General features: G+C 35.4%; 1 protein-coding gene across 1 annotated transcript in view; it reads left to right on the top strand.

Annotated features, from left to right (window-relative positions):
• The first annotated feature begins 8533 nt into the window (after window positions 1-8533).
• The window catches only part of LOC107567469 (116 kDa U5 small nuclear ribonucleoprotein component), a 14129-nt gene continuing 5335 nt past the window's right edge, over window positions 8534-17327 (top strand). Inside the window, exons 1-17 of the mRNA XM_016253160.1 lie at window positions 8534-8697; window positions 8890-9014; window positions 9118-9181; window positions 9281-9371; window positions 9459-9594; window positions 9697-9824; window positions 10649-10842; window positions 11421-11532; window positions 11615-11755; window positions 11982-12083; window positions 12175-12257; window positions 12331-12417; window positions 12785-12911; window positions 13321-13408; window positions 15101-15219; window positions 15445-15539; window positions 15715-15868. Coding sequence (XP_016108646.1) covers window positions 8534-8697; window positions 8890-9014; window positions 9118-9181; window positions 9281-9371; window positions 9459-9594; window positions 9697-9824; window positions 10649-10842; window positions 11421-11532; window positions 11615-11755; window positions 11982-12083; window positions 12175-12257; window positions 12331-12417; window positions 12785-12911; window positions 13321-13408; window positions 15101-15219; window positions 15445-15539; window positions 15715-15868 — 2010 coding nt within the window. The remainder of the gene's footprint in view (window positions 8698-8889; window positions 9015-9117; window positions 9182-9280; window positions 9372-9458; window positions 9595-9696; window positions 9825-10648; window positions 10843-11420; window positions 11533-11614; window positions 11756-11981; window positions 12084-12174; window positions 12258-12330; window positions 12418-12784; window positions 12912-13320; window positions 13409-15100; window positions 15220-15444; window positions 15540-15714; window positions 15869-17327) is intronic.

The following is a 17327-nucleotide window of genomic DNA, read 5'->3' as shown; positions in this document are numbered from 1 at the left end:
ATTATTTTAGATTTGACTGTGATTTAACCAGCCTGTGTTCTGTGACATCGTACAATTTTTTACATGCTGCCTAATTGTGTACCATTATAAGCATAGCACCTCCTAATTATTCCTGTACATTTAATTGAATACTGATAATTATAACGAAGTTAAAGTGGTCATAGGATGCTACATGCACATTTACATGCACATTTGGCAGTGTGTGTACACAACCACCCTATACTGATAAAAAATCCACCCAGTGTTTTTTTATTTATCTGGTTAAATGTTTTCCCCTTTCTCAAATCGAGCTGATCTCAGATGCCTGTCTGTGTGACGTCACACAGACAGGCCCCTCCCAAGATAGTTTGATTGACAGTAGCTTTTCAGCACAGACTGGACTGGTGTCTTACCTTAGACCCGCCCTGAGTGAATGCGCCCCCGATCTACATAAATGCGTCTATGTTTGCGCGAATCATTCATGATCTAGCTTCACCTACAGAAGAAGTGAGTATAATGTTTTGTAATAAATCTTTGCAAATCACCTTTCCTAATAATGTGCTAATTAGCAAGTTTCATGATGAATGCGGCTAAAGTAAACAGTCTCTATGAGAGCAGCTCGGAAGAGAGGGGCGGGGTCAGCAGAGCTCATTAACATTTAAAGGAAAATGCTACAAAAACGGCTTGATCTGAAAAGAGATGTTTTTTACACTACCATTGAGAAATTTTAACCAAACTATGTTACAGACTTTTCATTAAGACCCTAAAGAATCATATCAACTTGTGGAAAATGGGCATCCTATGGCCCCTTTAAAGTTACAGTAAAAGCCCCAAGTGTATTATTTGCATCATAAATTATTTCCCTCTTACAGTTTATAATTCATTCTCTTTTTTCTTTTTTTGTCTTTGATCAGGCATTTGCTCCCAGAGTTCCTCAAGTTTGCCTTAGAGCCTCTGTGATTATTGAGAAAAAAGTGTAATTATTTACCCATCCGCATGTCATTCTTAATCTTTCTTTTATAGTCTTTCTTCTGTTGAACAGAAAAGATGAATTTTTGAGGAATATCCAGGCTGGTTTTTTTCAATACAATGAAAAAGAATGAGGGCTGGAGATATCACACTCTAAACAGCCTCATAAAAGTACACAGAAAAAGGTTGTAAAACAAACACTGGAGTATGTTTTACAGTAAAACATTATTTCACACTTTCTACTTCAAACATGTTTTTAAATTAATGGTTTACTTTCCATTTATTTGGGATTTTTTTGTGAAATTTACTAGCAATCTCTAAGTTAAAATTGTCATTTACAATGTATTATAATCTAAAATCATAACTTTGTGTGAGGAACAAACCAAAATTTAAGTAATTAAAACGTACACAACTTTAAATAGCCATCAATGGAGAAACACACTTTCTGCATGCAGAATGTAGTTAATAAGGCATCTTAGTTCTTTATAAATTATGAATGCTCATTTATCTCCACACCAGAGCACAAGCCAAAATGGTCAATGTGTGAACACTATGCATTAAAGCACACCTATTGAGACTAATTCAGCCATTACATAATTGCTCATTTATTCTGCACAAAGCTATGAAGACTCCAGGGTGTCAAGTGCATGTAATTTTGTTGTAATATTTATTAGGAAATATGTCTGCATGTTGGCCCTGAGGCAGAGGAACAGATGTCTGTTGTGGAAATTCAAGGGTCCATATGGACTAGAGTTTAATTATTACTGTAGAGACACGCACATAAATTCGATCATGTCAATGTGTCCTTTTTTATCAATGAAATAACAGTGTGAATGTTTTCCCACTGTGAAGATAATCTTGGCCTTCTGCAGATGTGAAAGAAGTTTCACTTTTTATGTTGTCCTCCTTATGCTCTGTGCAACTAAACACTGACAGTTTATCAATCGAAGTGACTGTGTGTGTGTGTGTGTGTGTGTGTCCCTTTTTCTAACTTTATGCCATATGGAGCATGAAAATAAGATGAGTGGAAAATAGGCTGATTGAAAGAGATATGAGCAAAAGCGAGTGTGTACATAGTTGTGGGTTCAGTGAAATGGTACTTTTGACCTCCCTAAAAAAAAGCTGTTGACCAGTCATACCTTAACAACTGTTGCCATCTGCTTTATTAGTCCAGCTTTTGTTCTTTTATAATATAAGTCTACACTTTAGAAAAAAAACTGTAAAAAAGTCAATGGGGCGGTAACCTTTCAAAAGGTAGGCTACTAATACTGTATGTACAACTTAGTACTTTTGAAGTATAATGTACCTTTAAGGTATTAATAATATGTACCATTTAAGGGAAAATAAGGTACAAAGATGAATCTTTTAGCTTTTGTGCCATAGGCAACCACTCTTTTTCTGAAAATATATGGAGTATAGTTTAAAAACAATAACCATTTGCATAAACATTGTTGCATAGTATTTTTTCCCCCATTTCAGGATTTTTAAATAATCATGAAATGCTTTGTATTAAACTATCTGTGTGCCTTCATTACCAAATTAAGATGTAACATCACACCTACATTTTCTCATAGGTAAATTGTTAATCAAGCCCTAAATTATGTTAATTAATTTACATATTAATTCAGGTCACTTGCATGAATGTTACTGCTATTAAATGAGGTTTTAAATAACCATTTGATTCACAGCCACCTCCACTTTTAATCATATTACTGTGTAATCTACCAATTTCTTTAAAGAATAATGGCAGATAAAGATGCTTTGCCAATGTCATGCTTCATTCCAGCCCACATAAGAATATCTTTAAAAAAAAAATCCCACTTCTTGAGCAAATTTTTTTGCTCTTGTAGACATTTAGAGTTCATTCCAATGGGAATGTAAAGCTTGGCTGAACTTGCAAGAGTAACTAAGGAAGCAAAGCTTAGAGGGTCAATTGAAGGAGCTGTTTGCCTTTTCACAGGAGCTTGTGTGATTTTACTGTGTATTCGTTACAAACAAATGCAACACACATGTTGACGCCTTACAGACGCACATGGGACAATATTTATCATGTTTGGAATTTAGGCCACAGACTTTCTTATGTGTTGCCACTTACACTAATTTTTGTTTGCTGTGTGTTTCGTCACTGTAGCCCTGTTTGAGAAGTCCTCACACATTTCTTTTTAAAGATAAATGGAGTACAGTAGGTATGCATCACACAGGGAATGATACCAAATTTAAAGAGCACACAGACCCATTTATACAATGTGAATTTGATAAATATCACACACACAGAGAGAGAGAGAAAGAGTGGTGCACTGAGCGTGATCTACTTAGAGTAGAGAAGTGTGTGAGTGTGTGACCTCAAATATGCTGTACTGTTTCTCCACCTTCCTGTAAACTAGTTTCACACCTTGTTTGCCATTCATCTTTCTCTCCATCTTTCTGACTGACCTGCATTCATTCTGCTTAATCGGAAGTAAAAAATGACACCTGCAGGAATAACAACCGAAAATGTGCAACATAAACGCAAAACACTAAGTGCAACAAAGTCTCTAACTGTATCTGTTTCTGTCTCTGTTTTAAAACACGTACAGTATACAGTGCTGTTTAAAGGTTGTGAGATTTTGTAATGTTTTTTAAATAAGTCTCTTATGCTCACCAAGGCTGCATTTTTTTAATCATTTTTTTATATCAATTCAAAATAACTTTTCTAATTTAATATTTAAAAATGGAATTTATTCCTGTGATGGCAGAATTTTCAAGTCATTACCCCAGTCTTCAGTGTCACATGATCCTTCAGAAATCATTCTAATATGCTGTTATTTGGACCTTAAGAAACATTTCTTCTTATTATAAATGTTAAAAAAAAACATTTGTGCTGCTTAATATTTTTGTGCAAACTATGATAAATTTTTTCAGGACTCTTTGATGAATAGGTAAAAAAAACCAGCATTTTAGAAACCTTTTGTAACATCCCTAGTAAAAAAGTAATAAATTTCAAATACATTTATTTCATACTAAGTATATTTCAAATCTATTAACATATTTACTGACATATCGCTCAAGACTTCCTGATATAAAAAAATATTATTAAACTTTATTTGGAGTACTACTTGTGCGCAATGCTCATTTCTTAATATTAAGCCTAAAATGTGTTTTAATGTCACTACTGATGAGGATTGTATGATCTTTGAATAATATCGGTCTTTAAATGCAAGATATTTGAAGTGTACCTGAAGTATACTTGCAATAGTTCCACTTTAGCACAAATATACTTCAGTATATCTTTAGTTGGACTTCAGCGCTACTTCCACACAACTAAAGTGCATTAAACACAAAATTAGTTGTTCCAATTTAGCAGACTTTAAGTATAGCAGTTTAGTATACCAAATGTACAATTGCAGGGTATTTTTATTAAGCATATGAATATGTGAATGTATTTGTAGTATACTTAGCATGAAATAAATGTATTTCAAATACATTGTAGTATATTTATTTTTTATAAATGTCTACATAAATCAGTAATTTTGTCACCGTTTTGATCATATTAATGCATGCTTGCTGAATAAAATGTCTTTAAAAGAAAGAAAGAAAGAAAGAAAGAAAGTCTAGTATGATTAGAATATGACTGATTCCAAATTACATTACAAAAATTGTAGTTAGTAACATAATCCACTACATTACACATTATAGGTAATATAATCAGACTACTTTTTGATTACTTTTAGATTACTTCTGACCTAACTCATTTATCACAGGAGATTATTTTACCATGTTGATATAAAAATACAAACAGCAAGAAAATATATTCCATTTGTTGTTATTAACAACATGAAGTGCAATTAAACATTATATTACATCAAGGTTTCCCAAACTGGGGTTCATAAAGGGGGGTTGTGAGTTTAATGAAAAGCTAAAAATAAATCAAATCATAAAAATGAATGTGTTCATTAGTAGTTGATGAAATGTTGAAACGCGTCTTAAATCTGAAATGATTTTTGTAAATCCAGTGGTCAAATGCTGTGTTGCCACCTGACTAATGACTGATCTCTGTGTGAATGTCCACAAAACTGGAAGACTTTCTAGCAGTAGGCTATTTTAGAAAGGTGAAAAAGAGAGAGAACGAGATTTTCTGAAAATTATGAATTTATTGCTATTGTGTGAGTATATAATCAATAAAAATGTAACAGGTGTCTAATAAGAGTATTTTAAAATGTAATTTAATCTAATTACAAGTACTTAATTTTTAAATCTGATTACGTAATCCAGATTACATCAAGTTGTATTCAGTTACTACCCAGCTCTGTTTATTGCATTTCTGTTTAGAGGTAGTAAAGAAAATAGCTATATGAAATAGCAAAATACACAAAATAGCTTTACGTAATGCCTCAGTTTCACAAAAGAATTAAATAACGAGCATTAATTGAGCCTCTTGTTGTGATTTCATTATGTAAATTGGGTTGACGAGCTCTTCTGATATTTTCTCCTCTCTCTCTACCGAGTACCGACAACCAAGAGTCTCATCAACTACAGCACAAGGACCAACTGCAGATTAACAGGTGTGTGTATGTATGTGTATGTGTGTGTGTGTGTGTGTGTGTGTGTCCAGTAATGGAGTAGATACAGTAGATGGCGCGATCTGAGATATAGACCTAAATCTACTGTAGCCTATATATACATAATGTTAGAGATGAGGTTGCACCAAAGACAGCCAGAAGCAACAGAAAATGAACATGCAGCTGTAATGGAACAGACATTAGTGTTTGATACGGAACAGAAGAGTGGGATTGCACATGGGGGAAAGTGTGTCGTTTATTTTCGCCGCTGCCCAGGTGTGCTGATCAAAATGAGTAATGAGAGAGTTAGTAGAGCAGCACCTCAGAGAATACACTCACACACCATGCATACATGCAAACACAAAACTTGAATTATAAAACTAAATACAAGAATTCTGCTAAGAAGGAGAGAGTATCAGCTATTTTTATGGCAAATACTTGAATCAAGGTGTTTATTAATACATTCGATAAAGTTTGCATGTTTCATAGGAATTGAACCCATGAGCTTGGTGTTGCAGCGCCATCCCCTACCAGCTGTGCTACAGTAACCCTGTTTGTCCGTTATGGCCGCTACAGCATTTCTACACCGCAATAAATTTCTTCTTTATGCCAGAGTATTTACGCTCATGATACATGGTCTGTGCATTTGGCACCATCATGTTTATGTTTGTGACATTTGGCATCAAGCCCCTGGAAAATGGATCTCTTGCACCCAAGAGGTCTTGAGGTCTCCTCGCCATTTCCTCAGATAGATTTTAGATGGTACACATAAGCCCTGCTGCAAATAAGCATGGGCGCTTCCTTTCTTACACACGTTTCAGCACCGACCCGTTCCAAAACCTCTGCACGAACAGATCGGGATGGTGGAAAACGTCATCTGTTATTCCACCCGTGCACTTAGGATGATTTATTCCATCCAGAGATCTATTTGTGATGATATGAGGGTTCACATGCAATCACGTAGACACATATTATATTGCATGAATGATGTCATCACATAACAATAGCTTTATTAAGATACGCTGTTAATGCGGTCTGAAAATAAAGTATAAACCACTCATGAAAATTTACCGTGTAGTGTCACAAAATGTTGATGACTACATGATATAGTCTGGTAGATGCAACATGTTGCTGATTCGTAAAGACATGCACTCATACAGAAGTGGGTTCTGTGAATTTCTTTGTTTCTCCTGCATTTTGTAAGTGATGCAACAATGTGGAAGAGACAATGTTCAGTTTGATTTTCTCAGAAAACATGGACAGTAAGGTGCTTTATGCTTCACTGAGGCCAGCTGCTATAGAAACACTTTGGCCCTCATTCATGAAACACGATCAGAACGAATTTCTGTGTAGGCTCGTCTCTCTCTCTCTCTCTCTGCCTCTCTCATCCTTGACTGTAAAATAAATCCTGTTAAATGTAAACTGGCAACTATGCCAGAAATTCACTAAGGTGGCATTTTGGTGCCTGCATATTTTACAGTACATAAATGTGTATTTCTTTAATTGTTATGAGTTAATATATCAACATTTCAATTACAAAAACTACCATAATAATACAGGTGGTAAAACTGAACTTTACATGATTAATTAAAGTTCTTTAAAGGGGTCATATGATGCTGCTAAAAAGAAAATTTATTTGGTGTAATGAAATGTGTTTATGAGGTTTAAAGTTAAAAAAACACATTATTTTCCACAAACTGTACATTATTGTTTCTCCTCTATGCCCCACCTTTTTGAAACGCATCGATTTTTACAAGCTCATTGTTCTGAAAAGTAGAATATCTCTTTGGATTTGAGACTTTAGTCTTTGCAACTTTACAGATCTTCTTTATGCACCAAGAGCTTGTAACACTCCAAAGAGAAAGGAAAAATTGAAATCATATGACCCCTTTAAAATTGGCATTTCCATGAACAATTCGCTAATGAACATACAATGCAACAAGTGTAATATGAAGCACTACACAGCTACTTTGTCTTTTCATATTTAATATGTCACAGGTTTACTGTCAATTGCAAATGACAAAAATTGGAACAATTTTAACAAGATTTTATATGCTGCTAAATATTATTACATTTTACCATAAGTGTTTTCTATTTGAATATATTTAAAAAAGTAATTTATTCCTGTGATGGCAAAGCTGAATGTTCAGCATCATTACTCCAGTCTTCAGTGTCACGTGATCCTTCAGAAATCATTCTAATATGCTGATTTGCTGCTCAAGTAACATAATCAATGTTGAAACAGTTGTGCTACTTAATACTTCTGTGAAAACTGTTACGTATTTTTTTGACTTTCTATTAATCAATGAATTTATAAGATTCATTGATTAATAGCGAGTTCAAAAGAACAGCATTTATTATAACATTATAGATGTCTTTAAATGTGACATATCATGAAAGTGTTATAATCGGTTCCCTGGTGCATCTACCAACCCAGAAAACATGAAAAATGATAACCCAGTAACTTTATTTTGGTAAGCCTTTCTCTGCAAGCTTGTGAAAAAATGAACCGCTCAGATTTCGCTCACCTAGTGAAGTAGGATCTTATTATAATATTACTGCCCCTTAATCTGCTAGTTTCCACCCACGGAGTCGTCATTTTGATTTCGCAAGCAACAACGGTGTACCAGCTCTAAAACCATGGCAAAAGTTCAAGCAAAGCATGCTAACTGTTCTGTCTTTGGCTGCACAGATGAGCACATAACACTGTTTAGAGTCCCAGCCTCAGAGGAGACAAGAGAGCAGTGCGTTTATTGATTTATTTACTGTATATTTACGCTGCTGCCACACAAATCTAATATAAACACTTTTTTTCCCTTCACAGACATAACCAACTGTTTACAAACTCATGTCTGTTTGTAACATAAACTTTTGACAGTTTAAGTGCAATAAGACATGAATGAGAACTTAGTTTAGTACTCACATGCCGTGTGACAGCCGCTTTCTGTTCACTGTCTTAACATAATGTTTTTCGTAAGCTTATATTATATTTGTCAAATTAAATTAGCTTTGTTATGTAAGTATAAACATTTGAATGTGTTCAGGTGATGCTAAACACTGAGCGACTGATCAAGCATGCAGTGCAGGAGAAGTTGGCCATCACTATCTGTATTAATAAAGTGGATCGTCTGATCGTGGAGCTCAAGCTGCCCCCTACAGATGCCTACTACAAACTGCGCCACATTGTGGATGAGGTCAACGGCTTGCTGAGGTACCTCACTGTGTTTAAAGGAAGAGGTTTTGGTAGATACAACATGATATTGAGACAAATCTTAGATCTGCTGTTTGTCTTTCACTTGCTTATTGATATTCATTTTTTTAATGAATTTAATTGTTTTTAGCAATTATAGAATTCTATTGTCTGAAATTCTATAGAATAAGCTCTTTTTTTCCTCTCTGGCAGCACATACTCCACCGATGAGTCTCTGATTGTGTCTCCCCTGTTGGGGAACGTGTGTTTTGCTTCCTCACAATACAGCATCTGCTTCACTCTTGGCTCCTTTGCCAAGATCTATTCAGACACCTACGGTGAGAAATACACGCACAAAAAAGACAAATTCAAATGCATCCTCAGTGCTTCTGTCTGAAAACATCAACCTTTTTTTTTTTTTTACTCTCAATTGTTTTCCAGGTGACATCAACTACATGGAGTTTGCTAAAAGACTGTGGGGAGACATTTACTTTAACCCTAAAACGTAAGAATCTGAAGCAAATTTTATTTCACAGACAATTTGCAGAAGGGCAGCATGTTTTTTTTGTTCTCGATTGTAACGGTCACGTTTTGTGCCTGTCAGGAGGAAATTCACAAAGAAAGCCCCCAACAGCAACTCTCAGCGCAGCTTTGTTGAGTTCGTACTAGAGCCGCTGTACAAGATTCTTTCACAGGTGAGAAATAATACACTCACATTTCTTTTATGTATGCACATTCGGGCAGTCAAATACACAGGCCGTGTAACTGTGGTGTGTCTGTAGGTGGTGGGGGATGTGGATACGTCTCTGCCTCGTGTGTTGGATGAGCTCGGCATTCATCTGACTAAAGAGGAATTAAAGCTCAACATCAGACCTCTGCTGCGCCTTGTCTGTAACCGCTTTTTTGGAGAGTTTACAGGCGAGTGTCTTTTATTTTGTGCTCTTGTGTTGTTGTGATAAATCATAATTCTTGCACACGTGTCAGGTTCGTTCAATCTAATAATATGTGCTAATACAACAGGCTTTGTGGACATGTGTGTGCAACACATACCATCTCCTCAGGGGGGTGCCAGAGCCAAGATAGAGCACAGCTACACAGGTGGACTGGACTCAGACCTCGGAGAGACAATGTCTGAGTGTGACCCTGATGTAAGTTTGACATTCAGCTTGTAAAATGATTTAAAGTGCTTTTAAAATTGGTAACACTTCAGTATAGGGACCAATTCTTACTATTAACTAGTTGATTATTAGCATGCCTATTATTATTAACATATTGGCTGTTTATTAGTGCTTATAAGTCACAAATTCTCGATGCAGTGTGTGCTGTGATTGGCAGCACTTGGCGCCTGGTCGGGAAATGTCATGCCCCTTACCATATCCGCGTGCGAGCTTCAGTGTAAATATTGCATCAAAATCAAATCAATTTGAGCACGATTTAAACCTGGAGGATTGTAACCACTCTATGTCCATCTGCCTTGAGAAAGCTAGCGTGTCTCAGACATAGTGATAACACTCGTTGCCTTCTCTAGTGCAGCTCAACCAGGTCTCGTCCCATTCGTCGATCTTTGTGATATCACAAATCCCGGAAAATATGCGTTGTAGTCCAAACGAGTCGTTCGTTGTAGTTTTTGAAAAGTGATTTCTGTTAAATAAAATATCTCCTTTTGAAGTGGACTTTGAGCTTTGTAACTTTGCAGATCTTTTTTATGCTCAAACAGCAACATTACAGACTAACTAAAGTTGAAAAAGCATAATAGGACCCCTTTAACAACTACCTTAGTAACTATTAATAAGCAGCAAATTAGGAGATTATTCAGGCAAAAGTCATAGTTAATGGTTTGTTAATAGCTAGAATTGAACCTTAAAATAAAATGTGACCATCTTACTGACCCTAACAAGCCTAAAAATGTAAATATCTCAATGACACAAGCCCAGAGAAGTAAGCCAAGCTCTTTTTATCTCTTCTTTCTTAGGGTCCACTGATGTGCCACACCACTAAGATGTACAGCACAGATGACGGCGTGCAGTTCCACGCGTTTGGTCGAGTCCTGAGCGGAACCCTGCAGGCGGGCCAGCCGGTGAAGGTTCTGGGAGAGAACTACAGCCTGGAAGATGAGGAGGACTCACAGATCTGTAATGTCGGACGCCTGTGGATTTCTGTTGCTAGGTGACCGTCACACTCTGTCTTTCTGATTGCTCTTTTTTTTTTCCCTAGCATTATTAGTCCATGGTCCCCCATTTTCCCCAACAATACTTGAAGGCCCCATGACTTTTCTAGTTGTTCAGGATTTAAGAATTTCTTAAGGATTTTTTTTATATACATTTTGTATTCAGTGTATACCCCATAAAAAAACTGAGATTGGCATAACTAGCAAAAAATATATTATTATAAAAATGCCCATGCAGTTATATGATTTTATTAATCTGGTTCTAGAAGTCACACTTTAAAAATTAAGGTTTTTCAAGACTATTATTATTTTAAAGACTTGTTTTGTCTTATTTTAAATCATTTTATGTCATCTTGAGACCCAAAGATAAAAGTAAAATAGATATCATTGGAGTATGTTTTAAAAGAAAAATAGTATTTAATCTTTCTACTTAAACATTTCAAGCTTAGTTCAATGTATTATTTGTTGTTTTGTAAAAATGTACTATTTCTGAGTGAAAACTGTTTCAAAGTAAATCATACATCAGTCCCCCCCACTGTAGTCTTTGTAAATGTTATGTTTTATGTGTTTATGTAAGGTATCAGATTGAAGTGAATCGTGTCCCTGCTGGTAACTGGGTGTTGATCGAAGGGTGCGACCAGCCTATTGTTAAAACGGCCACGATCACAGAGCCCCGTGGAAATGAAGAGGTAGGAAAGAGATATCTATTCGAAACAATACAGTGTTCATTTATGAGACTTTGGAAGTTGAATGTTGAATTGGTGTGAGTAGGCTCAGATCTTCAGGCCATTGAAGTTTAACACCGCGTCAGTGATAAAAATCGCTGTGGAGCCGGTCAATCCCTCAGAACTGCCCAAGATGTTGGATGGACTCAGAAAAGTCAACAAAAGTTATCCGTCACTTACAACAAAGGTAACACTCCCTAGAACACCCCACGGTACCAATTTTGTTTTAAAACCATATCTTTTTCATGTTTTGAGCCTCTGGACCAAACCAGATGTTACATATACTTGCACTGACAATCAGCAGGGTTACTTTATGATTTTTTTTAAGTGTATCAAGATTCATAACTATCATGTGTTTTAATCTTTTTACTAGCTTGCTTCATATTAATCTGTGCTGGTTTGTGTGAGTTCAGGTGGAGGAGTCAGGAGAACATGTGATTCTTGGTACAGGTGAGCTGTACCTGGACTGTGTAATGCACGACCTGCGGAAGATGTACTCTGAGATCGATATCAAGGTGCTCTTTTGCTGTCATACAAATTTCTTTCCTCTCTTTTTGCCTATGTTTTTTTATTTTCATGTGATTTTTCTTTGGTCTCTCACAATAGGTGGCTGATCCAGTAGTGACCTTCTGTGAGACTGTGGTAGAGACGTCCTCCTTGAAGTGTTTTGCTGAAACGCCCAATAAAAAGTAAGGAACAAACTTCCTGTATCTCAGCACCACCATTTAGAACTTGAGTTGTAACACTGTGTGTGATTGGCAGGAATAAGATTACCATGATTGCCGAGCCGTTGGAGAAGGGTCTAGCCGAAGACATTGAGAACGAGGTGGTGCAGATCACGTGGAACAGGTAAAATAACATGTCAGAACTGTAGAGAACTTCTGGGTTATATGTAACACAAAGATGTCTTTCTTAATATTAAATATTAGGACCCATAACTGTTTTTAACACTGATAATGATAAATGTTTCTTGTGCACCAAATCATCACCAACATGTTTCAGAGTATTACTGTTTTAACTGTATTTTTGATCACATAAATGCAGCCTTGTTGAGCATAGGATACTTCTCTAAAAAAAAATTTATATTTAACAACCACAAACTTTTAAGTGGTAGTTTATGTGGTGCAGTTCAACCGACAAGATCTACTGTTTCACTTCAAATCTGTTCACTATTTTAAAACCAATAAATGTAGATTTTTTTTCTCTCTCTCTGTAGAAAAAAGTTGGGAGAGTTTTTCCAGACGAAGTATGACTGGGATTTGCTAGCAGCTCGTTCAATTTGGGCTTTTGGACCTGACACAACCGGGCCCAACATTTTAGTAGACGACACTTTGCCCTCTGAGGTAATTTGCATATCAGCTGATATTAATCATGCTCTGCAAGGTTCATTTATATTCATGAAGTCTTTGTAATATTTTTTTTTATACAATTCAGCTGTAATTGGGTTGCAAATGAAAGAAATTCTGGATATTTGACTTCACCTCTCCTCTGACTATATTGACATAAATTTTAAAATAGTGCCTTTGGCCATTTGAATGTAGATGTGTGTGTTAAAATCTTTTGGAATGGATGTGTTTGTGTGTCGTCGTTTGGTGTCTGTGTGCTTGCGTGTGGAAAAAATTGACGTCGCATATGATTGGATGTGACACAATGTGTCTGTTTTTGTGAGAAGTTGTGCACTGGTGTGCTTAAATTGTTGACAGCTACATTATTTGATAAATGATCTGTTTTCTTTCTCTGTGTGTGTTGTAGGTAGATAAAGCTCTTCTTGGCTCAGTGAAGGACAGCATTGTACAGGGCTTCCAGTGGGGCACACGCGAGGGTCCTTTGTGCGATGAACGTGAGACAGTGCATGACATTTTATTTGAGAACTTTCAATGGTTATGAAGGCTGAACAGTCTAAAAAGCACCACAGAATGAATAATGTTCTTAGGGTTAATATGGGTAACCCTAATATTTAAATAAATATGCTTATTTAAATTAGGGATGCTCTGTATATTGTTATCGGTTGATATTTGATATATATCAGCCAAGGTAACACTTTAGTATATGGACCAATTAATTTAGCCTATTAATTTAATTAATTATATAATATATAGTGCTGTCAAACAATTAATCGCATCCCAAATAAAAGTTTTTTGTTTACATAATATATGTGTGTGTACTATGTATATTTATTATGTATATATAAATACACACGCACATATATATTTAAGATAAATTTTATATTTGTATATTAAATATTTATATATAAATATTTTCAAAATATTTACCGTATGAGTGTGTATTTATGTATACATAATAAATATACACAGTATACACACATATATTATATAAACAAAAACATATTTTGGATGCGATTAATCGTTTGACAGCACTAATAATATTATGTTAATTAGTCAATTATTAATAACGTGTATTATTAATAATTATTGAATTTAAGAGTTTTATTACAGTATTTTTACTCTAATAACCTAATGAGATTTAACATTCAACATTAATGATAGAAAATTACCAAAAAAGAGTCTGAATTGGTGAATTTAAAAAGTGAGAATTTGAGGAAGAAAATCTAGTATTTGTCTAGTAAATACTAATGTATTTAGACACAATAGTATTTATTGTACTGTAATGTATGGTGATTTAAATTTTAAAAATCATTATTATATTACAGTATTTTAAACCGATAATCTAATAAGAATCAGAGTATTGGGAAAAAATTCCAATTCTCACTATTAACTAGTTGCTTATTAGCATGCCTATTATTAACATATTGGCTGTTTATTAGTGCTTATAAAGCACATATTCTGCATGACCATATTCTACATTCCTAATCTTAAACTTAACAACTACCTTACTAACTATTAATAAGCAGCAAATTAGGAGTTTGAGGCAAAAGTGGTAGTTTTAGGGTTCGTTAATAGTGAGAATTGGACTTTAAATAAAGTGTGACCATCATCATCCACCAACATTGGATATTTAATATATTTTTACATTTAGTTTGCCTTTGCCATCTTTGAACGCTCACATAAAGTTAATCTTTAAAAACACTAATAATTTAATAACACTGTTAAATGTAATCTTTAGCAAATCTCCAAATGAATGTCCATTATTCATAAAATACATTAAAATGTTGTGATGTCTAGATTCACTTGTAGCACTTGAAAATATAGATATTAGTTTTCGGTGCCTTTGTTTTTAACTTATTTAGACGACATAGTATAGACATTTAGTATTAGCAGTTGTATTGTTTATCAGCCATAAAATGACCGTAATTATCGTCCAGAATGTTAATATCAGTGCACTACTAAGTTAAATGTCATGATCTCAAAATTTTGAGCGAAACTTGCACATTTGTAAGGTTACATTTTCTTCCCCTTTTTCCTTTAATTGCCGTTTTCCACCCTCACAGTGCTTTTGCTACTGTGCCTTTAAGTTTTTCATATGCAAATGTCCTCTTTGTAAATGGCTACAGTTTGGTGTTTCTGTTTGTGCTAAATAACAAATCTATCTCCTTGTCATTCCCTGCGTTCAGCAATCCGCAACGTGAAGTTTAAGATCCTGGACGCAGTGATCGCACAGGAGCCGCTGCACAGAGGAGGAGGACAGGTCATCCCTACAGCTCGCAGAGTTGTCTACTCTGCCTTCCTGATGGTAATCTATCCTTCCATAGGTCTGTTTAGCCACCTCTCTTCTTCCCTCATCTTCCTCTGTTTCCTTTCTCTGCCTAATCAATGTTTCCATTAGTCTTATTGGACTGGTTCATTCAATTACGTGATCCATTAACTCAGTTCAGTAGATTAAGTTGATTATCGTAATTGGTTTCTCACTTGCTCACCCTCTCTTTTTCCTTGCTTTGTGATTGGTTGGTTTCTGTAGGCCACGCCCAGGCTGATGGAGCCCTATTACTTTGTGGAGGTTCAGGCCCCTGCTGACTGCGTTTCTGCTGTGTACACGGTGCTGGCACGCAGGAGGTACAATACACACAAACAGAACGAGGACATTGCTGACTCCTCGTCTGTTAACACATACACACACTCACATTAAGCAGATTGTAGCTCAAGGCAGCAAAAGTCAGCAAGTCTCCAATAAAGACAGTCTCCTTTTAGAACGAGCCTCTGACTGATCTCTTGTCTGTGTGTCCCATAGAGGTCATGTGACGCAGGATGCGCCAATCCCTGGCTCTCCTCTCTACGCCATCAAGGCTTTCATTCCCGCTATTGACTCGTTTGGCTTTGAAACTGATCTCCGCACACACACGCAGGGCCAGGCCTTCGCGCTCAGTGTGTTCCACCACTGGCAGGTACAAACACACCCACATATCTTTTTTTCTGCTTGCTTTCTTGTGTGTATGCGTGTTTAAATGAGGGTAAGGGTATTATGTGTAAGCGAATCTCACAAAACCTGTCCAAAACACCAGGTCACATGAAAAGAAATTAAAATAGGAAATCATATATTTTTCATTTTCTTTTAGCAAAATATGATTTCAAATTTTATTTATTTATTTTGCAACTTGGACTTTTTCTTTTCTTTTCTTTTTTTTACATAATGACATTTAATGGCATTTAATTATATATGAGGAAATTTTATTTACATTATTTTGTTAAAATTATAAAATTAAGTCAAATTAATATTAATATGACTTATAATTTGATTTTGCTATTAATATTATATAATTAGTACTGTATGCTGATTTGTTTTTTTAATTGTGCTACAGTATTTTTATTGTGAAAAAAATGAATCACCTTTGGAAATTACAGTTTTTCTCGATTGCTAACACACAATTCACCATTTTCTTCTCACAACTATAAACACAATCTCAAAACTATACACCAACTTGTTCAAACTTCAAACTTCCAGGTCAAAATCTTTTGTCAGACTCAAACTTCGGCCTTAGATGATACACAAACCTGTCAAATACACACATTACTTCACTGCCTAGAGAACACTAGTGAAATCAGTTCAAAACACTGTTACAAAAACCTCCTTTTGGGAAATAGGAATCCTTTTGCTAGTCAATGTCTGTTACAGTATACAACATAAATAGAGGGATGCAGATACAGTCAAATTCAGCATTAAACTGTAAGAAAAGTTTACTTTCGTTACACTACTGTAAAGAGATCTTACAGTAGATGAAAGGCACTAGAAGAGAAAAGTTCAAAAACCAAACAACAGAATATACAGTGAACACACATTAGAATATACTGTCAGTTACTGTAAATAAATAAATTCATTCAAAGCCAAATTGCATTACAGTATTGGTAGTATCCTTATTTGTTATAGCAGTTTCTTAGTCTTCTGATAAAAGATTTCTCTGCCTCCCCTAGACAGTCGTCTCTCAGTTCTGCAAAAATAGAGTACATGTAAGGGCTACTTGGCTTCAAATAAATTCAACAGTAATGAGTTTGAGGGTGTACAACATGTGCTACAGTATTTACTGTACATAGAATAATGAAAGTTCTCTCATCTGAAGTACTGCTCCTATGTAGTGTAATTATATTGTATGTGTATTGTGTAAGTAGTATTGAAACCTTTTAGATGAGCCTGTAGCTGAGCTTCCCTCATGGTCAGTCCATGCAGAAGAGCATGCTCAACTATAGTGCTTTGTATTTCATCAGGAACAAATGAAATTAGACCTCATCCCCTTCGTTTTTATTTCCCCCCTTCAATTCCTTTTTGTCTCCCACTACCAGGATTCATTTGCCAAAACACATAATCAGTTGTGCTCTTGTTCATATCATCCTGAGATTCTGACCTGTGTG

This window comes from Sinocyclocheilus grahami, unplaced genomic scaffold, assembly GCF_001515645.1.
Source record: "Sinocyclocheilus grahami isolate Dianchi unplaced genomic scaffold, SAMN03320097.WGS_v1.1 scaffold27.1, whole genome shotgun sequence".
NCBI classification, from domain to species: domain Eukaryota; kingdom Metazoa; phylum Chordata; class Actinopteri; order Cypriniformes; family Cyprinidae; genus Sinocyclocheilus; species Sinocyclocheilus grahami.
The sequence above is the reverse complement of the archived record's forward strand: the minus strand, read 5'-3'. Positions and strand labels throughout refer to the sequence as shown.